Source organism: Pinus tabuliformis, chromosome 7 (genome assembly GCF_031772625.1).
Source record: "Pinus tabuliformis cultivar Carrire ecotype Pingquan chromosome 7, CPIR1, whole genome shotgun sequence".
NCBI lineage: Eukaryota > Viridiplantae > Streptophyta > Pinopsida > Pinales > Pinaceae > Pinus > Pinus tabuliformis.
This window is the reverse complement of record NC_142293.1, coordinates 1,515,456,861-1,515,480,415: the sequence shown is the minus strand read 5'-3', so window position 1 is coordinate 1,515,480,415 and position 23,555 is coordinate 1,515,456,861. Positions and strand designations below refer to the sequence as shown.

General features: G+C 37.9%; 1 protein-coding gene and 1 pseudogene across 1 annotated transcript; one reads left to right on the top strand and one right to left on the bottom strand.

Annotated features, from left to right (window-relative positions):
* Positions 1–16,577: 16,577 nt before the first annotated feature.
* Positions 16,578–21,448, bottom strand: LOC149253601 (uncharacterized). Its single transcript, XM_089456869.1, has 2 exons — positions 21,338–21,448; positions 16,578–17,886 (listed from the first exon to the last, which is right to left on the bottom strand). Exon 2 carries the CDS (start codon positions 17,435–17,437, stop codon positions 16,661–16,663), a length of 777 nt encoding a protein of 258 aa, XP_089312995.1. The 5' UTR covers positions 17,438–17,886; positions 21,338–21,448; the 3' UTR covers positions 16,578–16,660.
* LOC149253602 (uncharacterized) lies at positions 18,086–18,715 on the top strand (annotated as a pseudogene).
* Positions 21,449–23,555: the final 2,107 nt, after the last annotated feature.

Genomic DNA, 23,555 nt, shown 5'->3' with positions numbered 1-23,555 from the left:
ATAATGTCATGTGTTCTTGTGTGAGGGACCAAAGAGTAGGCAAATTCTTGGGCAATCTCCTCATCAAACCCTCAGAATTTCTCAAAAACGTTCATCCAATTTTCTCTTGTGAATATGTACACTACTTGGGGATGTGCATGGAGCCTCATGGAGTTAGTGGGATCCTTTCTCATAAACCCTCCTGTCATTTTTTTTATACTTTTGTGGAAATCAAATGTGGAGATGGAGACAACAAATTTTGAAAAAAGCAGAGAAACAAAGGAGACTCTGTGTTTCTTTTTTTTTTTTAAACAGATTTTTATTTTTTTATTTTTTGTATTTTCTCCTCTCCTAAAGACTTTATTTCCTCCTCAAATTGAAACCACTTCTTGCATATGTTGATATACAATAGGGGGCATGCATGAAACCTACCTCCTCAAACCAAAAATCCTGCTAAAACTCGTGTTTTCTCCCTTCAAAACAATTCACTACCCCTCTTGTAGAAGCCTGTTGTCCCTCCTGTAGAATTCCTGTAGGTGCTCCCGTAGAACTTGTAGGTTCTCTTTTAGAAAATGTCGAGAGTAGGGATATGGGAGAGATCGAAGGAGGATGTTGGTTACAAGGTTGCGGGGGCACAAGGAGACTGCTGTATCCGAGTTACGAGGAGAGAATGAAGGAAAAGGTGGTGAGAATGCTCGGGAGGAGTACTTATTACCTTTTACGGATATTTCCGATGATGGGGGGTGAGCTGTCAAAGTATACGTTGGCCATATTCATACCATTGGTCCCCACCTACCTTGTCATCATGGCCCCTCCTCATAATCATCCCTCATGATTGCATCACAGTTCACGCTTCCTCCACTACTTGTCCTTGACATCTTTCTTGAGTTGACTGTGCGCACGTGTGGGTGACATCTCGGATGAGTGGAGTCAACTAAATGAAGGTGGCCAAGTTAGCTGGCCACCTTTCCCTTATTCAACCTCAACCATCTTTTTTCTTCTGCATGACTTCTAATTACACAAATGAAAATAGAGGAGTAGGCTAGTTACTTACCTGTGATCCGAATGTATTTGTTGTGAGGTACTGTGGCTCTCTCTCTGTTGCATGCATTTATTTCTTTTTATGCATGATGTCTACTTGTTGATGTGTGGTTGTGTCTTGTGTAGGTTCTTCTCTAGTTGGGTTTGAGCTTCAGGTGCCTTCTCAACCTTCTTGTGTGCATTCTCCTGTTGCTGGTGCGGGGTTTTGATGGGATCAACTGCTACAAGAATTCCTGCAAGAGCTCATCTAGCTGTTTCTTCCCTTAAAACTTCAGCTTCTTTCTGTGCTTGGAGCTTTGAAGATGATGCCAGAGGTGCATATAGAGATGGAGAGGTAGTGGGTAGGCTTCAGGTGAGGTGGATGGTGCTGCTTCCTCTCTTATTTTTTTTTATTTTTTTATTTGTTTTTTTTCCTAAAAAACTGTTTTTTCCTGTGTTTTTCTTGGACAGGAAGAAGAATAATGCTTGGGGTGTGATGCAGGCTTGGAAATGATGGCAAGGAGGTTTGAATACTGTAGGGGGGTTTACAGTTTCTTCGTGAAGCTTCCCTGTCCCTCAAACTGCGTTTTATATCCATTTCTGGCTCTCTGTAATTCCTATAGGAGCCTCTTGTAGAAAACATAGAGTCTCCTGTAGAAAACACAATTTTTGAAAAACAAGCACAGTGGGGTGAAAGAAATGTCAAAAATGATGGAGAAAAGTGTGGAGAAGGCAGGATAGGTGCTAGTGTGGATGTCAGGGAGCCCTTGGCACCTTCTTCTACTTCCTGTAGTCCTCCTGCAAACTTGCAATGCAAATGAAAATTCATTTTTCTTTTTCCCTTTTTTTTTGAAAACAACTAGGGCACCTCAGGGAGTTTTTCACCCTAATTTCCTGCCTTGGGCACTTCCAAGGGAGGTTCTTACCCAGGGATCTTATTCTTTTTCCTCTTTTTTGACATCACTAGGCTGCCTAAGAAGAGGTTTTCAACCCAATGATGGGACTCAAACGCCTCATGGAGATTTTCACTTGAGTCCTTATTTTTTATTTCTCCTTTTTCTCTTTCTTTAGTGAGTGGGTGAAGTGGAGGCTAAGACATGCTCCACTACCATCACTATCTTATTCAAATATTTAATGAACTCTCGCTTGGAGAGGGGTTTCTTATAGACTTTCAATCGATGTCCATTGACAACATGGGGATGGCTTCAACATTAATGGTTCTGATTAAAACTTAACCAATGTCATTGCATTTCTCCACAGCGTAGGGTCCCAACTATCTTTTCCTCCGCTCACCTTTGAAATATTTGTATCTTGAATCATAGAGTAGTGCCCAATCTCCCTCTTGGAATTGCTTGTCCTTGATATTTTTGTCATGCCATATCTTTCTCTGAAGTTGAACTACCTCTGTATGGAGAAGGGCTTGCAATCTGTGTTCATCCAATCCATTGAGTCGAAGTAATCTTTCTTTCTGTGCATGGCTGAGGTCTAGGTCTAGCTGAGATACCATCCTTAGGGTATTGAATTAAAATCTATTAACAACATAGCCTTCTTCCCATAAAATAGTTCATAAGGTGTGAACCTTATGGTGGTCTTCCATGTTGTGTTGTAGGCCGGAGTGGCCTCAACTAATATGTCCACCTAGTGTTTTCTGTTGCTGCTCACTACCTTGGTTAGGATCGCTTCCAGTGCTCTGTTACTGACCTCCACCTGCCCATTGGCTTGTGGATGGTAAGGGGTGGAAGTCCTGTGCTTGATTCTATGATGTGTGAGCATGTCTTTAATCAAATTGGAAGTGAATTGACTGCCTTGATCTGTGACCAACTCTCTTGGATACCCGAACTTGTAGAATATGTTTTCTCTAAAAAACTTAGCTACTTTTTCTTTTGTTGCTGCTTTGATTGCTTTTGTCTTTGCCCACTTTTTCAGGTAATTGGTGCACACAATGATGTATTGTTTCTTCTTTGAAGGAGGGCTGATAGGACCCACAAATTCGATGCCCCACTTCTTAAATGGCTCAAAGGTCACTTGAGGTTGCATGGGCATCTCCTCCTTTGGAGTAGGTTTCCCCATCCTTTGGCATTGATCATACTGGCTGGTATATCTCCTGACATCCCGATGAAGAGTGGGCCAATAGTAGCCTGCTTGCAATATCTTGAAGGCAGTTCTTTTTGTTGCAAAATGACCTTCACAAGGCCCATCATGGCAGGTTAGGAGGATGTCAAAGACTTCCTCCTCCCTGACACATCTTCTCAGGATCTAATCTGGGCCAAGTTTGAAGAGATTTCCCCCAATCCAGGTGAAAGGGGCGCTTTACCTTACTATCTTGCTCTTCTCTTTTGAGGACAGGTGTGGTGGGAACTGTACTGAACCAAGTAGTTTGTTATATCAACAAACCATGGAGAGAGAACTGAGATAGAAAATAGATGTTCATCTTGGAATTTGGTCATCCACCATTCCTTCTTCACCTGTAGGCAAATTTATTCTAGACAAAAAGTCAACAACAACATTTTCTTTACCAGGCTTATCAATAATGGTCAAATCAAATTGTTGCAGTAAAAGCAACCATATAATAATGCAAGCATTTACATATGGTTTGTTTATTAAATATTTAATTACAACATGATTAGTGTGCACAAAGGTTTGATAGCCTGTGATATAATTTCTAAATTTGTTTAAGAAATGCACAACAGCTAGGAGTTCTCTCGGTCACTGTATAGTTTAACTCTATCTTCGACAAGTTTTTTCTTATAAAGTATATGGCATAAGGTAACTTTTCATGAATTTGTCCTAAGGCTACCCCTATTTCTTTGTTCGAGGCATCTATGTGAATGTGGAAAGGTAGGGCACAATTTGGGCCTCTCAGAATTGGGGTAGTCACGAGCTTGCTATTCAAGGTATCCAAGGCTTCTTGACAATTTTCTGGCCATATGAACTCGAAATCTTTGCCTAAGAGGCCAAACAAAGGAGAGGCTAGCTTGCTGAAATATTTAATGAATCTCCTGTAATACCCAGATAAGCCTAGGAAACTTCTGACATATATCAGGTTTTGAGGAGGTGGGACCCTTTGGATGATGGAAATTTTCTTATGGTCCACCTGCAATCCTTGCTGAGATATTGCATGAACTAACACCGTCCCTTCAGTCATAAAAAATTCACATTTCTCTAGACTGAGGGACAGGTTCATCTCAATACACTTGTCTAGAACTTTTCCTAGGTTAGAAAAAGCTTCTACTTTATCATGAACTAGTTTAGAAAATATACTCAACACCGCTCTTTGGAAAGTGGTTGGAGTGTTGAACAAACCAAATGGAAGGACCTGGTATGCAAAGGTACCCCAAGAACAAGTGAAAGTGGTCTTATATTGGTCTTCTGGGCTGATTTGAATCTGATTGTACCTGCTAAACCCATCTAGGAAAGAGAAAAACTTTTTCCCTGCTAGACCGTCTAACACTTGATCTATGAAAGGTAAAGGAAAATGGTCCTTTTTAGTGGCTTTGTTCAATTCCTGATAGTCGACATAGATTCTCCACTTACAATTTTTCTTTGGTACTAGAACCAAAGGAGAGACCCATTCACTGTCATAGATGGGATAGATGAATCTTGCATCAAGCAATTTCTACAATTCTTCCTTAACAATATCTTTAAGTGCTGGATTCATCTTCCTTTGAGGTTGCCTGACTAGCTTGTAGTATTCCTTGATGTATATATTGTGAGTACATATTGAAGGGTTCACTTCCTTCATCTCCTTATAGCTCCAGGTGAAGGCATCTAGGTGTTTTTTCAGTAGGCTACACAGTTCCTTTTCTTGGGAAATGGATAGGGATGGATTGATTCTCAAGGTTCTTTCTAGACCGAACTCTATATTCTTAACACGAGGAGAAGTGGAGTTGGTCGCACAGAGATCAGTTGAGGGGTTGTTTTGGGTTTCTCTTACTATTTCCTCTAATGGTGATACACTGGGAGGTGGATTCTGAATTAGATTTTCAATCATATCATCCTCATCTTGCTGTTCCCCTGCATGGCGATTTATAATGCACAAAGAGGTGTAGAGTAGACTTCATCCTCATCTTCCTCCTCCAACCAGAGAGGTAGATCATGTTCTAGCAAGGGTTGGGCAGGAGGATAGAGGATTAACTACTTGGATATGTGCCCATTCTTTATTGTCATGTTCCCAGCTTGACAACTAATGTAGGCATCGACAGTAGCCAACTAGGGTCTTCCCAGAATGAGAGGATACCTAGTGAGCTTTGCCTTTGGCTGGAGAACTAAGAAATTAGTAGGGTATTCCCAAGAATCAATGGTGACCATCACATCCTCCATAATCCCATCAGGGGTCAGGGTGGAGTGGTTTTCTAGTTGTAGCACAGTCGTGGTCTTCCTTAAGGAGCCCTGGAGGTTAAGTTTGAGCATTGTGTCCTTTGTCATCACATTAATGGAAGCTCCCAAGTCAATCAAGGTATGAGGGATCATGGTGCCATTAACGTGTACATCAACTACTGGGCTTCCAGGGTCCAGATATTTTGGATAGATTACCTGCCCTAACATTAGGTCAGACAGTTGTCCTATGACATTGATGGTTGGGGCATCTCTCTTGCGCCTTCCTGGATGCCTAAAGCACTTCTCTTTGATCAACCTATTGCAGATAGGCACATCTTTTATGGCTTGGAGAAGTGGTATCTTCACACATAAATGTTTCAATTCTCCCAGGAGTTTAGTTTCTTCTAGAGTAGACTAGACTGTGACGGATAGTCTCCCAGGAAAGGGTGGAATTGCTTTAGGTTCACTTTCTTCTTTATCTTTCTCAACCTCCCTCGGTGGAGGCTGGCTATTTGGGAGAACTTTCCCAAATCGCAAGTTAATTTCTTGAATCTCCATGGCGTAAGTTGGGCATGATGGTTCCACACTATACAGTTGCTGAGCTTGTTTGTTGTTCGGGTTTAGATTTGGTTGGGTAGGAATTTGGGGTTGCTTTGGTGGAGCAGGAGGTAACGATTGTGGTTGGGTAGGTGGTGGAGGCAAAAGAGTGGGAAGAGAGTTGTATTGGGGCCTCCACCCCTGATGAGGTGCATTCCACTGAGGTTGTGGCTGAGCATAGGATTGAAATGAATGGGTGGCTGGTTAGGCATGATATTGAGATGTGAAGGACCAAGGAGGGGGCGTGGACCAGGAAGGATGAGTAGGAGGGCCCCAAGAAGGTATGGAAGTGACTTCATTGGGGTTGTGATATGCCTGAGATGTCCCTTGCATCCCCTGTTGGTATGGTCTATGCCATGCAGCCTCCTTTGGTTTATGTAATAGAGTTGTTTAGTGACTCCCTCAGCCCCTTGATATACAACTTTAAGTCCAGGTAATGAAGGGCACTTATCTGTAGAATGATTTTCTTCACAGACTGAACAAACCTCTATAGAGTTCAATGGGCATTCATTCCTAGGATGCCTCTTGGTGCATCTAGGGAAAAAAATGGTCAAAGCCCTCTCAGATTCTTCTTGTTTCCTTTTGATATGTAAGGTATCCATTTGCATGGCAAGAGTTTGCAACATCTCACTCTTGAAGTCTTCCAACATGTTTCCAATTTCTCCTTTAATGGATGAGTTAGACGAAGAGGTACTGGCTATGGGTTGACTCCCCCTACAATTCTTTCTAGTTTCTCTAGAATGGTTTCTAAAAACAATCTTTATGTCCTCATAGGATAGTTGGTAGATGTCTCCCTTGGCCAATAGATGGAGGGCATCTAAAATATCTTCTTGAATTCCCCTTAGCAGGACCAACTTTAGAGACTTAGGGTCAAGTGGACACCCGACCCTTTTGTAACTGAGTTGGAACCTCTCTTCATAGTCTTCCAGGGACTCATCACTTCCTATGTTAAAGGCTTGCTCCATCTGAGCCCAAGTTGTGATGCTGTTGCCAGGTAATCCCATGAACCAACATAGTGCTGCATCCTTGAGAGTAGAAGGGAACAATTTAAAATTTTTCTTATCTTCTACATAGTCATAGGTTCGACAGATAACAACAAATTCGAACAAAAAGGTGTCAAGATCTTCTGTAGTCAAACCATGGAAATGAGGTAGGGTGGAAGGGTTTATATTCTTCATTTTTGTGTCCCCATTGGTCTCTCGAATGGGAAAGGTACCCTCTATTCTATCTCCATTCCCCCTAGCATTTATGTTTTTAGCCATTGGCTCGAAATGAATGTTTTCTTCTTCTTCTTCCCCTATAGGTTCTTCAAATGTGTCTTGCTTTTCACCTAAGGGTTCTTCTTGATCGAAGTCGTTGAAGAAGAGAGAAGGCTAGCTATGTGAAGTAGTGGGGGTGTTGGACAAATTTTTTCTTAAGTTATCTCTATTCCTACGAGGCATGAAAGGAAATCTTTTTGGTTGGTTTTTGTTTATTTTTTCCCCACACTGATAGTACCTTTAAAACTGAAATTGATTGAACAAAACAAATTGCAACTAACTGAAATGAACTTGCTGAAATGAAATTTGCAGAATTGAAGAGGAAAGCAAGGAAATGTAGAACTGAAGGAAAAGGAATGACTAGTCTACTCTTGCTGAAATGAAATTTACAAAATTGAAAAGGAAAGCAAGGAAATGCAGAACTTTATGAAAAGAAAGGACTAGTCCCGAAATAAACTATTAGCATAATGTTGCAATAGAAAATATAAGAAAGTAGTAATCAAAAAATACTCTAATGCTTCCCCGGCAACAATGCCAAAAAGTGGTGATCACCACTATTGCAACAATAATGCTGCAACTCTTGGGCTATATATATGAATGGCATCAGGATGGACATTCAGGATGAGATAAGTCTACTGTCTCCTAAAACAATAGAGGAAGCTTATCAGATAGCGCTGAAAGCTGAGGAAAAACTCATAAGGAAGCAGTCTGCCAAAGGGAGATGGAATTTCAGAGGAAAAAGAAGTCAAGGTGGTAGAGGAAGATCTACAGCACCTAGAGATGGAGCTAGCAGTATCTCAACCCAGCATGCACCCAGAGAAGGTTATGCAAGAGGCAGAGGGAGTTTTTCCAGAGGAAGAGGAGGCAGAGGAAGAGGTAGAGAAATAAGATGTTACAGATGTAACAAGTTGGGACACAGAGCTTTTGAGTGCCCAGAGAATGCAGACATAAAGCAGAGGAATGCAATTGTTGCTCCAGCTGAAGAAGAAGCACCAGCGGCAGCGGTAGCAGAAGAAGAAAATACACCAAAAAGAGGAGAATCTCTGGTGGTTAATAAAGTCTTACTTAAGCCAATGAAGGAGGTGGTTGCTGAACCGCCACAAAGAAAAACTTTATTTAGGACAGTGTGCAAAGTCCAAGGAAAATGTTACCAGATGATCATTGATAGTGGCAGCACTGATAATTTGGTCTCTACAGAAGTAGTGGAGAAATTGAAGATGAAGACAATGAAGCACCCAACACCTTATAAGGTGTCATGGTTACAAAAGGGACATCAACTGTTGGTAAGTGAACAGTGTGAAGTGGAATTTCAAGTGGGCAAGTATAAAGAAAAATTGTTTGTGATGTGATGCCTATGGACGTGTGTCACATATTGCTTGGGAGGCCTTGGCAATATGACAGAGGAGCCATACACAACGGGAAGAGAAACACCTACAAGTTTGGAAAAGATGGTGTTAATCATACATTGTTGCCTTTGCAAGAAGAAGATGTACCGGGACAGAAGATTGATCCAAAAACTCTGTTACTTGGAGGGAAGGAATACTTGAAGTAGATTGAAGAAAATGAGGTAAATTTTGCTGTAATTTGCAAGCCCAAGGTAATATTGACTTCTACTAAAATTTCTAAATTACCCATTGAAATTCAAGAAATGCTGGAGAATTATTATGATATTATTGTTGATGATTTTCCTAATGAATTACCGCCAATTCGAAAAATTAGTCATCATATAGACTTGATTCCTGGAGCAATTCTACCTAACAAAGCAGCGTATAGAATGACTGTAGAAAATGATGAAGTTAAGAAACAGGTGCAAGAATTGCTTGACAATGGGTCAATCAAAGAAAGCCTGAGTCCTTGTGCAATGCCAACAGTGATAAGCCCGAAGAAAGATGGAGGCTGGAGAATGTGTACAGATTCAAGAGCCATCAATAAGATTACAATCAGGTACGGATTTCCATTACCCAAAATTGAAGATTTAATGGATTGCTTGTCTGGCGCAAAATATTTTTCAAAGTTAGATATTAAAAGTGGCTATCATCAGATAAGTGTAAGAGAAGGGGATGAATGGAAAACCGCTTTTAAGACCAATGAAGGATTATATGAATGGAGAGTGATGCCTTTTGGGTTGTCCAATGCACCAAGTAGCATTGAAAGGTTCCTATTTCCTCACACTGCAAATGTTGTATGTTAATCATTGAATCATTTCCCTTTTCATTTTATGGTTTATACAAGCTTGATTTTATAATAGTGCATATGTCTTTGCTTATAGCAAGAACTCTTGCATAATTTCATTAAGTGGTCGTGGTATATTTGAAATCTTATAACTGTAATTTCTTACCCACGTTGATCTGAGACCATATCGGCGTCAAGAGGTTCGTTGGAACTGATAGTTGAATGCCCGATTTAAAAAGCCTTCTGGTCCGAAAGGAGCCATAGTGTGACAAAGGGCCGAGTTCCAAATTTGGAGCCGAATTAATATAAATTGCAACATATATGTATCGCTAGGTCCGTTATCTCGGAGGTATAAGTGTTGTTAAGTGAGTCGACTGCTGAAAAGCGGAACCACCGATTTATTAAAGGCCGTGTATTAGTGCATCGGATCCGCTGATTCGAAGGGAAGAAGACCATTGCTTTGGCGATTGCGACTTATATATCTATATATATATATATATATATATATATATATATATATATATATATATATATATATATATATATATATATATATATATATATATATCGGTGAAACTAGCATAGAGGGCGGCGATACATAACCATCACCGATGCGATACATATACACAAGCCTTTGCATGGTAAAATTCTGTCTATAAACGTCGCCGATGCAAGAGGACTATATAACGTGAATATATATTTGTTGTATGCGTAAGTCCACAAAAAGGGATATTTCTTTTAAGAATTCCCGAAAGCCACTGTTTGATAATAAAACATGACCATGGTGTTTCTTTTAAAAGAAATGAAATATCAGTTTAATGACTGATGCGCCAAGAACTGAAGAAAGGGAAATTGATCAAGATATAGAAGAACTTGCAGGTAGATTAGGGAGATTGTCTTTAACGCCTGCACCCAAGCCATCACCTCTACTCAATCTGTGTTCATGAAACATAAGAGAAGCACTCAGTTCATCTACTGTGAACTGTGAGAGATCCTTTGTTTCTTCTATTGCTACCACAACAGCTTCAAACCTTGAGGGTAAACATCTCAAGATCTTCTCTACAATCCTTCTTTCTTCAAGAATCTCACCATGAGATCTTATCTGGGTTATCAGCCCAATAACCTGAGTGAAAAATGAATCTATTGTATCAGATTCCTTCATGCTGAGTGTTTCAAAGTATCTCCTCAACATCTGCAACTTTGCAGTCTTCACCTTCTCCATGCCTTGATAGGCAGTTTTGAGAATATCCCATGCCTCCTTGGATTTTGTTGTTGCTGCTATTCATGGAAAAACGCTTTCATGTACTGATTGGAAGAGAAAAAAGAGGGCTTTGGCATCCTTCTTCCCGTCACTCTTCAACTGGTCTCTTTCTGCCACTGTCAAAGCAGGCAATGCTGTCGCATCTCCCGGTTCAGCATAGCCAGTTTCAACCAGCTCCCATATTCTTTGAAAAGCAAACAATGCTTTCATTGTTATGGACCAATAACTGTAATTTTTTCCATTAAACTGTGGCAGTTGGGAATTTGTCAAACGAGTTCCAGCATCTGCCATCTTAGCCTGTATAAATAAAGAAGAGATACTGACTCTATAATAAAAAAGAAAGAAAACTTTCTCTGCTTGATAAACTTCTTACAGCTCCTACAGTGAAAAACAAACTCTGTTTTTGACTCACTGAGTGCCTAGACTAGCTCTGATACAATGTTTGGAAATTTCTGTTTATTTCAAACACAAAAGATATAGCACAGAGAACAACACTCTGTTTCTAATACCGGATCTTTATTAGAAAACAACAAAAAAATAAAACTGTTACAAAATAGTCTTCCTCTTCAAAGGGATTACATGGAACGCTCCAGTTCTAGAAACCAATTTCATTATCTCATAAAACTAAAGTTTCAGCACTGCTGTGCGTTGCATAAAAAAAACTATCATTCTCTAATTCTACACGCTCGTGTCTGCTCTTGCATTTTTTTTTTATATAATGAACAACACAAAAATATCTTACAATACTTGTTGCTTGTGCCCATACTTCCGAAAAATAGAAAACAATAAAATTAAAAATTTCACCTACATTTACCAACCGTAGTAAATATCATTAATTACACGGCTGAAAATATATTTATCGGAATTTAATGCATGGCTTATCATAATATCGCGCAATCACATCGGAGGAAGAGAAAAGATGTGCCACCCCTTCCATAACCGTTGAATCATGTGATCAAAGGTTCGCAGTGAACGTTGACAAGGAAATGTGCGATATGGGAGCAGGAAAAAATCTGCAGGTTCGTTGAAGTAAAGTTGCTGCTACTTTTCAATGTATCATTCGAGGAGCACATAACCAACCTATCCCAGCAAATTTTTTTATACACATGCTCTTGGCGTAAGTATTTACTTTACAATCCATGTCTTATCCTTATAATTATTCCTTATACTTTAAATTTCTTCAACATAATTGGTTATTCTTTCCCTTATTTTGTACCCTGTATGGAAATTAATGAAGACAAATATATTTCTTATATTCTAGGGACTAAAATTGGCTCTTGTATGTATATATTTTCAACTCTTACACAAGTCCCTATGGGCTTATCCTTGATGCTCCTTCATATCTCTTTAACCGATAGAGGCATCATGTGGGTAAGGTTTTTTTTCAACTTTACCACCAATGGAATGAAGGGTATGCAATTGGTTGTCATGTACTTTCCTACCGTAATGACAGATAACATGAAAAATTCATCCATTTTCTTTATTTCCATAGCCATGTGAATCTCATATACAAGAATTACTTAACCTCATTTCGTTCATCTATATACGTTGGTAAACAATCTCTCATTGATGTGATTCCTACCTAGATTATCTAGAGACATTGGTTATCAATTTTATTTATTAAATCCCCACTTACATCATTTATGAATGTGCGAGTGTTATTAAAGGGGTGGAGGCCACCATCCTAGGATTGTCTACTCGAATTGTAGTTAGCCAGCTCCTTCTGGACCATGTGAACTTCACATGGCGGTCAATCCTCAAAATATATAAACGATGGGGATTTCGTCATACCCATCCAACGACGACCATCATTTTTTTCCTAACACTAAGATAATATATCCAGATGCTTCTCTTTCTGTTTGGGGTTCTTTCGCTAATTGATTTGTTTCATGGATGCATAGCACCACCAAGAGAGGTGTTGATATCCATGTAGCTGTGTGTGCTTACCAGGTGTCATGGCCTCCTAAACCCATACTGAGTGTCTGAATGACATAGGTAAGTAGTTTATTCAATTACTTTGCTCCTTTTTAATACAATTTCTTACCTGTAGTGTTACTGACTAAATTTTCCATTTAGGTGGTGACAAGGTTATCTCCACAACTGTTGTTGTACCTCTCATTTGTCCATGTCTTTCTACAAATACTGCAATCTTCAAGGCATACCTCTCTTAGTATCTTCATGGTAAGGTTATAGTTTTTCTTATGACTGTGGATGAGATCAATTTTATGTTGAATCACTTTCCATCAGAGACGAGTTGCACTTGGATAACACTATAGGTATAATTTATATAATTTTTTCTTTTAAAGGCTTTGTTCATTTCCTCTATGGTTATTGGGAAATTTTTTTTCCTTAGAGGATTATATATATATAGTTTTCCTTGGCGTCCTGTCGTCGATAGGGATGGAAACATCCTCACGTTCTCTGGTTTAGACTTAGGAAGTAACTCATAATGATCTAATGCATAATATTTGGTGATATGTTGTTTTTTTATTGTCTTCCTCTGTCCTTATAATAGACGAAGTTGACAACCTTACTTGGTTCCTTCCGGCCTAACAATAAAACTCCTATAATGTGCATAGTGAAACTACGAGGGGTCAGCTCCGATATAGGTACCATAGTCATTAGTCCATAGAAATTAATTTTGTTTTTTGTTGTTATTTGTTAAAATCTGGCTGTGTTCAGCCCCAACATACTGGTACTCATCACATGCACTGAGTTATTTCATGGTTCTCAAGGAACAAAGGACTTGTTTTCTAACTGCATCTCTCTGACACAGTTCGGTTTCTGCTACACAATCCTTTCGACTTCTTGCGGGTCTTCTCAAGCACAATGGATATTTTTGCATGTACTCTTCCACACGTAGTCTAGAGAGGGATTTTTCCTTTTATTTGTAACATTATGACGACCTTCCTTTAGAAGAAATACTGTTTTGTAGGAAAACTCTTTCTCTGATGTATTTTCCCCATAGTAGCAGTAGTTGTTACTCGTATAATTTTCAGAAGAGAGAAGCTATATGCTTCACTAATGTAGTAATTAAGGTTTTACCCTCTTATAAAACCTGTGAGGGTTTCGCATTGGGAGATTTTTTTCATCAATTTATAACCCTAACATACCTCTAATTTCTGCAAATTTTGAGGTTATTACCCGTAACGAACACTATGATGGATTTGACAATATTTAAGAAAGCTATTTATAATGAATTCCATGGAGGATTTTGCAGTGTAAATCACATGCCAAAATGCCTTGATGTACTAATGTTTAAACAACTCGATATTGTTTTTTTATTTGTTTTCTTCTTAATTAAAATCAAGGGTGATGCCTTTCCCATAAAACACAAGTTAATCTCACTGGATTTAAATTCTTTATGGGATATGTAATTATGTTTACTCATTGTTCTTTCATTATGTCCGTAGAGAAATATCTAGATTCAATATGAATTTCGAACTGTTCTATTGCTATATTTCATCTATGTTACTACAAAAGGGTTCGCCCAACCACAATTTCTCTTGATAAAGTATGATAGTTAGGATTCCATTTTTTTGTGGAAGGTTCCATTCCGGAAAGAGGTTAAGTACCTCTCGACCATTGGAGCTCGACTCAGTCCCTCCTCACTCTAAATTAGATTCAATCATATTCTGTGTTTAGTATAAGATACAGGCTCAATTTTCCTACGTATCACCATATCTAAAACTTATTACAGTCTATATGCCCTTTCTCTCTGCGTAATTTAAATGGAAAAGGTAGGACCCACACATTCATATCATTCAATACTTGTATTCGAACTCGAACTTGTTCTTACTCCAGTGGAAATCACTTGTTAATTCCTTCCAAATATTTTATTCTATTATTTTTTTCGTGTTAGAGAAAAATGGTGGGTTGGGATTTTTATTTCCTCTTTTACAACATATATTATGTTCCTAACTGTAGACATATACCCTATTGTGGAGGATATTTTGGAGCCCTGCCGATCTCGGGTCTTACCATTTATGCCTGGTTCTCTTCATGAGTCTAACAAGCTAGTTCCATTGTGTAAATAAAACAATTGAATTTGATTATAGCAGACATGTCTAGAATACAGTAAATTTTTGGTTTTCACCCATATAGTTAGTATGTCAAATCAGATTGTATTTTATTAAAATTCTCTCTCAATAATACTATTTCCCAATGGTACTATTTCCCATTGACATAGTGGACATGGGGCCACCAAGTTGTCCAATGCTTGAGGGTGTCTCTTCATTATGGCACCCATGGACTTCATTAGCCATCTTAGAGGGACCTAACACATGCATATGTTATTATTTGACCTCTTGATAGACTTATCTTTTCATTTATGAGCACCAAAAGTTGAATTATTAGAACATTATTTTATTTTTGTATAAATAGAAGTGAGGTGAGATAATTTCTCATCATCACTTTGGTTTTGGATCTCTTATCTCTCTATAAATATTTTAGCACTTTTTCTAAGGATGAATTAGAGCTTTATGGATGAGTTTTGATGTATGGATATTGGCCTTTCTCTTTTGATTGGGATTTTCACTATTCTAGGGCTAATTGTTGCATGCATTTAATTGCTTTCTATTATAGAATTCCTCCAAGGTATGGGCCATGGAATGTGAAAAATCTCCTAGGGATAAAATTTGACCTTGACAAGCCATTCCTCTTACACATGGAAGTATAAAAATTGTGAGGTTGCTTCTTCTTGACCTAGAATACAAATCCAAAAAACCTTAAGGCCTCCATGACTTGAAACCAATAAAACACTCTTACTCAACATAGAATCCATTATCCCAAATATTAAGACACTAGTCTACCAAGGGTGGTCACCAAAATCCTTTTTTTCTAAATATTAAAAAATTTAAAAATATTATATAGTAAATTCTCCAATAATTTTGATTTGTTTGGACAATATACTTCTTTTAATATGAATATCATTTTTCTTTTGTGTATTTTTATTAATAGATAAGGTAATTCATTAAAAGTTGAGTTGGTAGTGACTTCTTTCCTACTATAAATAGAATGTATATTTTAGTACCCACCATAGATAATTAAAGAAAATATAATTTTATAAATTTCAATAAATTTTATATAAAATTGTAGAAATTTTTTAACAATCATTAATTATTATTAAAAATTATAATGTAATAAATAATTACTAATTCCAAAAATACATAATAATTTCAAAATTTTCAAACATAAGTCTCATACATCACATCATTCAACATTCCTAAACTGAATCAATATTCAACATTTTATAATATAATCTAAGACAATTAACTGAACCAATATTCCTAAACTAAATCAATATTCTACCTTTTATGGGATAACTGTAACTTAGTTTAAATACATGCAATTTTTGTTTCTTGAGTAGTAAAAAAAATAATTTTAAGTTTCATATTAATACAACTAAAAAAAAGTGCCTTCCTTTTGTATATAATCATTTAAACCCCAAAAGATTATAAATATATTTGTAAAAATCTCAAAGATATAAAAATTTAAGCATAATAAACAAATATTAAACATGACTAAATAATATCACGATAGCTTTCACACATATAAAACCATTATAAATACATTTGTAAAAATCTCATCACACGATTATAAATACATTACACATAAAATGAATTATAAATACATGTGTAAAAATTCCAAAGATATAAAATTTTAAACATAATATTTGTTTACAAATATTGACCATCAATATGATGGTGGTTTTCACACACACCCTTAACTTTTATCACCAAAAATAACTTCTTTGCAGCAATCATTTTATAACATTATAATCCAATACTTGATAAACCAAAGCTTCATTAAACCCATTTTATGGGCATGGGTGAACACTTACAAATCCAAATATGCAGTGAAAACAAATATATCTCCTAATCAACAAAACAATAATCCTCTCTGGACTGAAGCATATCACGATTAATTCATTCGGTGATCATTCAGATTTCCAGAGTGCAGTCATTCAAATCATAGAAAATTGACAGCAATGGAAAACCCAATTACAAGAAATAAAAGACAATGATACTTGAAAATGTTGGGCGGTTGAAAGGCTTCACATGACCTTCATATCCAACCTGGGCGTGAAACCCGTGAGATGGGAATATCTTGCATCACGGGGTGGCATTGAACACCTGGGCAGGCAAGTCCATGAGTTTTCTGTAATGTTGTAAACAGCGATGTTCAGAGCAGTGTCTTTGTCCTCACATCCATAGGCTTTAACGTAGACACAATCGTCTAGTCCCGCCCATTCAAGGGATTTCTTACTTATACGTTGTAGCCGTTTAAATGGCTTGATTATGGTTGCAGGCATCCTTGTCATCTCCTTCCACAAGGGGGAGTTAGGGTTTGAGCCCATGGCACCCCTCTGAAGTTCCCAGATAATGACCATTGACAAAAAAAAGGATTCGGTTTTCCAGCACGCAACTAAAACCCTAGACCCACAAGTAAAGAGTTTGCTCATGCCATTGAAGGGATCATCAAATTTGCGATGAGCCAATCTAGGCAACTCTGCATACATGGTCGTCTCACAGATCTTATCATCTTCAATGCTGAAACTAAGAATACCCCACAATTTCGACTGCAGATTATCAGGCACTAAACAGTAGAACAAACTATCACAGAAAATAATATCCCTTGTTTCTATTAGTCGTAGCTCCCATTTTCTGGACATATGTCCCACCATTTTCCATGTCTTCTTGGAAGAATCGTAGATTTCTACTCCAAATTGTTCATCACGAAACGCACCCAATGCCACAATTTTGTAGGTGCCTGCATGGTCACCCTCCCCTCCCAATATGCATGTAGCATAAACAGTTGTTATCGTCGACATGGCAGGAAGTTGGATGGACGTTTGTGTTAGAGGATTGCAGATAGTAAGGGAAGCGGGACGCTGCTGTGATAAATAGGCAGGGAACCTAATAGGAATAGGCCTGCTTGGACTGATGTAGGTTCATACCATTGGCTACCCACTCTTAAGACCAGGGAGAAGGAGGGTTTCCAAGTTTTTGTGAGGAAACAATAGGCCCAAAAGCGAGAGTTTTCACCGTATTCCCATACAAGTAGCCATGGCTTCTTGGACGGAATGGAGTGATCCCATTTTCCAGTGTTGAAATTGGTTGATAAAATAAGCGTATTCCATTGTTTACATACACTTCTTAATCTGCATAGGGATTCCACAGGCAGCCGTGACAGTATCTCCTCTTCTATCTCCTTTGGCAATTCAGCCAATTTAGACAGATCTCGGGTGCACCTTTTCATCTTTATCAGCACTCCAAACAACTACATCAAACATAGATTAACGTTAAATAGACAATCATGCTAATCAGAAACGGTGTTACAGAAACACATACCTGCTAACTGTTAATGTTAAATAGACATCATACTAATCATAAATTTTATTATGATAGACTTACACCTGCTGCAACATAGAAACATGTAACCAATGAAAATGTTAAATTAGGATATGTAACCAATCTATGAACAGAAACAAGTATTATGTAAAATTATAAGTTATACACACATTCAGCGACTGATAGATTCATTGGATGTGGACACTTATCAGTCCTCCCATTAAATGACTAATTCTTTTGAGAGCTAATTTATTTCTCTATATACTAGATGTGCGTTGAACCTGGACCGGAGTGTGAAATAAACTTTTCATTGCATTTGCCATTCATAAGAAATAGATTGTGAGAGTTTTGAATAGTAGTTCATAACAAATGGCTCCTGGACTGCTGGGTTTCTCCTTTGCCTCCCCTTTAGAGAAGCCCAAGGCGAAGGCCAATATTGTAACTCAGAGGGTGGAGGATAAGAAAGAAGAGGAGATGAGGGAATTGAGATTGACAAACAAGCGACTCCTGCAGCAGTTGGAGGAGAGGCGAATGCAGCAGGCGGAGATGAGGGCGGAGCTGGAGGAGGGCAGGATCCGCCTTCTGACTGTTCGAGAAGCGGAGGAGCATCTGTGCACTCAGCTTGGAGAGTTCGAGGCTGAATCTGTGGAACAACCGCCTCAAAAAAGTCTAACAATTCTCTTACGCAGCGCCTCAAACTGGCGGAGCGCCTCCTTTGTGAGGCCAATGATAAGCTCCAACACCAGATTATGTGCTAATTTGATAGCACTCTGATTATCACAATTGATACATGTTGCACCACTTTGCGCTTCTTTAAGATCTGCAAGAATTCTCCGCAACCAAATAGATTCACATGTGGCATTGGTCAAAGCTTTGTACTCTGATTCTGTTGATGATAAAGAAACAGTTGGCTGTTTCTTACTACTCCAAGATACGACCCCTGATCCAATATGAAATGCATAGCCAGAGGTAGATCGTCTGTCATCTGGATTTCCTGCCCAATCTGAATCAGAAAAACCTGTCAGTGCAACATCAGATTCATCAGTATACATAATACCAAGATTCACTTTTCCCTTTAAGTATCGGAGAACTTTCTTTGCAGCATTCCAGTGATTTCCTGAAGGCTTAGCCATGAATTGACTAAGGATACTGACTGAGTATGCAATGTCTGGTCTGGTAGTGGTGAGATAGTTCAAACTTCCCACTAACTGACGATATAATGCTCCATCTGCCTCTTTCGATCCATCTTCTTTGTACAATTTTGCATTCTGTTCTAAGGGAGTTGACATAGCTTTGCAATCTGTCATATTGAAATTTTTAAGAATCTCCTTTGTATATTTACTTTGAGTGATCAAAGTTTTACCAGATTCTCTCCATACCTCAATTCCTAAACAGTAATGCATTTCACCCAAATCTTTCATTTCAAATTCCTGTGACAACTGGACTTTAATTTCTTTAATTAACTTGTGAGCACTGCCTGTTATAATGAGATCATCCACATACAAAGATATTAAAGCAACATTTCCTTTTTCATCTTTCTTAACATACAAGTTAGGATCATTTTTGCTTTTTACAAATCCATTCTGAAGAAAGAAGGTATCAATCTTTACATACCATGATTTTGGTGCCTGTTTCAAACCATACAATGCCTTTCTTAACGTGCAAACCAGATGCTCCTGTCCCTGTTTGACAAACCCTTCAGGTTGAACCAAATAAACTTCTTCCATTAAATCACCATTTAGAAAAGCAGATTTGACATCCAATTGATGTATATTCCAATTATGTTTTGTGGCTAAGGCAATCAGTAATCTAATTGTATTCAACTTAGCTACTGGTGCAAAAGTGTCTTCATAATCAATTCCCTCCTTTTGAGCATATCCTTTTGCTACTAATCTTGCCTTAAATTTATCAAGGGTGCCATCTGCGTTAAATTTTGATTTGTACAACCATTTGCTTCCAATTGGAACTTTATTTTCAGGAAGTTCCACTAATTCCCATGTTTGATTTTTCATAGGAGAAGCATACTCATCATTCATAGCATTAATCCATGGTTCATGTTGTTTAGCCTGTTCATAATCAATTGGTTCTTCAACATTCATTATATTAGACATTAAGGCATAGTCTCTATACCTTGTAGGAAGCCCAGTCTGTCGGGACGACCTTCTTGGTGCTTCAATGCCTGTGGGTGTTCCATCCATGATTCGTCGGCTTTGAGGTGAATCATCCCCTTGTGATGACTCACTGCTGCTAGATGTGCTCGTACTGCTGCTATCATCCTAATCCTGTACCTGTACCTGGACCGGTTCCTGTTCCTGCTTAATCAAAGTATCAAGCTTGATATGTGCATCATTAGATATATGCCATGTATCATTCTTTGTATTACTTTTATCAGTCTGCTCATGAAACAATACATCACGACTTGCAAATAGTTTATGGGAACTTGGATCAAACAATTTATAGGCTTTCTGATCCATACAATATCCAATGAAAACACACTTGATGGACTTGGCATCAAGTTTTCCTCTGTTAGCCTTAGGAATATGAGCAAATGTTTTTCAATGAAGTTGTGTGAGCTTTGTCTCACGTTTTGCTGGTGTTTCTGCCTGTGTTTGTTGTAATTTGTAATTTAACAAGAAACAAGAAAAACCCTAGGAGAATCAATCGGACTGATTATTAAAGACGCAAGTTTAGAAGTATGAACCCTTTGAAACAAGAAACCTATGTTTTGTTATGTGACGGTGAAGTGATAAAAGGAGAGACCAAACAAACTTCTTTCATGTAAAATGATTTGTGAAGAGAATTCGCAGAAGAGGCACGATTGGAAAATAGTCCACACCTCCCAGTACCCCAAGTTCCTCAAAAGTTACTTGAGGGTTTATGCAATCTGTTGCTTCAACAGATCGAACCCTAGGTGCAACAGATCAAAGCCCAGGTGATGGTGAACACCGTAAAACACAAGGTTATATCAAGATTATATCATTCCGCCATGAAGGATCCACTGAGGGTCACGTTATGACGACCGACAACGAAGAGGACCACTGTTGGTAATGGGGATTCGGCATATTAAGTATGAAAAACCTTAACAAATACCCACAAAAATGGTAAGAAGGTGAAGGCATTAAAATTTACGCGCATAGGACCAACAATAAGTAGAACAAATCCAATCAGTTTTAATAAAAAATAATATCAATTTATAACAGCGGCGTCTAAACACAAAAGTTTTCGTATCAAAATGAACAAACCCTAAAAACTAACCTTAAAGCTATGTTTAGCTTCTAAAACCCTTGAAGAGACTACAAAATATATTTGATAAATCTCTAGAGTATAAAGAGGCAACTCTCAATTGCAAAAGGGCCAAAGAGCAAGATTGAATTCCTTACAAGTGAGGAAGATGATTTGTGGTTCGAAGTCGTAATCTCGATAGGCACCTCTTCCCGCAAAGCTCTCCACTGTACTCTTCCACTCTAAAATTTAGCTAAAGAATCAGCTTACACTGTACTCTTCCACTCTAAAATTTAGCTAAAGAATCAGCTTATGTCTTCCTGCAAAGCTCTTCACAGCATTTATCCACTCTGAAATTTAGCTAGAAAATCACTATAGATCTATCTTAAATAAAGATCTAACATGATTTATGAGTGGACATTATTTAGAATGAACCTTGAGTGATTGATACATTACATGTTGCATATTTATTTATACATTTTACTTTTGATTCCAAGTGGTTAATTAAAGAACTTAAAATTATGACTTTTTGAAATTTGTACCAGATTTTAAGTAAAATTGACTAGGAAAAATGTTAAAAAAAGAGTTGGGCAATCTATTAGTTAGGGCCTAGACTAACTTATAAAAGAAATGACCATTTTAATGATATTCTTTCGGGTTAATTTTAAACAAAATACAGTATAGATTTTTTTTTTTAACTTATGCCTTAATGATTTTCCAAGGTGTTGAACCCATTTATCCATTAAAAATACATTTTAAGCAAAACAAACACATTCTAGCTTGAAATTGTATCCCCATATTCGGATAAAAATGGGACTACACAATTAGTTATTGTATTAAATTTATAAAAATGGGACTACACAATTAGTTACTGTATTAAATTTGATCTTTACGTGTTTTCTACAAAATAAAGTTGAATTAATCCATTATTAACTTACTTAATAACTATCCAGGATCAATTTTAAACTACATGACAAATTAAAATCAAAATTGCACATAAAATATAATGACTAATCAACACTTAAATATATATATATATATATATATATATATATATATATATATATATATATATATATATATATATATATATATATATATATATATATATATATATATATATATATATAAACGTTTTTTTAGTTACAATAATAATTTAACCATATAAAAGTATTTAAATTTTAAATTATATAATATTAATAATCTTTCGGTGTCTTCCCCGATGGGGGTGAGAATCTTGGAGCACGTGGCCACCGAGTCCCATGATTGTTAACAGTTGGCATGCCAGCGGAGGACTAACCTCCTGGTCCTTTTATATGAATTGGTGTAACCGGAGGTGTAATTGCACTTGTAAATATGATCGTGTGAAACTTGGTCTTGTCTCAGCGAATGTGGGTGGTGAAAGTTTAATGAGCGGGATGGCTCAACAAGATGATATTTGCATTTGCATTTCATTCCTGTGTTGGGCTCCTGGTTGGTATTCTACAAGCAAGTTCAAGAGTCAAAGGTGGGCTTTCAACGCCGGGTGGTGGCATCTGATCTTCCCCTGCAACTCTTGGCTATGTGAATTCATTATCGTTTTGCTCCAAAGGCAACCCAAGATTTATTGTGTATGCATAGTGCAATTGCAAGTAATTGGGGGAACTTGGTATTTTTGTCTTCCATAGATTTTGGAAGGTGCGAGTAGTTGGTCCATTGGAGGCATCTCAAGGAAAAATCATACAACATATTAGCTTTGGAGGTGGTGCTATTAGGGGTAGTGGTGGTTGTGTAAGGGATTCTTCATTTCTAGTGCCTGGTTCGCAAATTGTCACGTCTGGTGGTTTCGTGGGCGTTTCTATGTGTGCAGTGGAGGTAGAGGATACCTTTATAGAGTATTTGTCATCAACATTTTGGTGTGGGCTATACAAGGCTTCTTGGGTAGTTTCGACCTGAGGTGAATTTCTCCTGCCTTATCCTTCTCAAGTAGCTTGTGTTCTCGTTGGGGTGCTCAATTAGTGGTGAGGTGGTAGTTAGGTTGTAGCGTGTGGACGTCTGTAGAGAATTGTGGGTGAAGGGAGACTTGGTTTTTGGGTGTGGAGGTCTGGGCAAGTTTCAGTGGGTCAGACTCTGAAGACTGTTAGGGGATTTGGCTTTCCTAGACTGTTCAATATGAAACCTTCCTCATGTCATGAGTGCTCCTCCCCCCTTCCAAATGAGGCTCTACAAGTCATTGGGACCACACGAGGTTGGATTCTTCAGAAAATTTGGCAATGGTGGTACCCAGGATGCGACACGGTGGTAAGAATATTGGCCACTCCCGACTATCGAGTGTTGGAACGTGTGGCGGATGTGGTAGTAGAAAGCAGACTTCCTGTGGAGGTGGGAGGTCTCAAC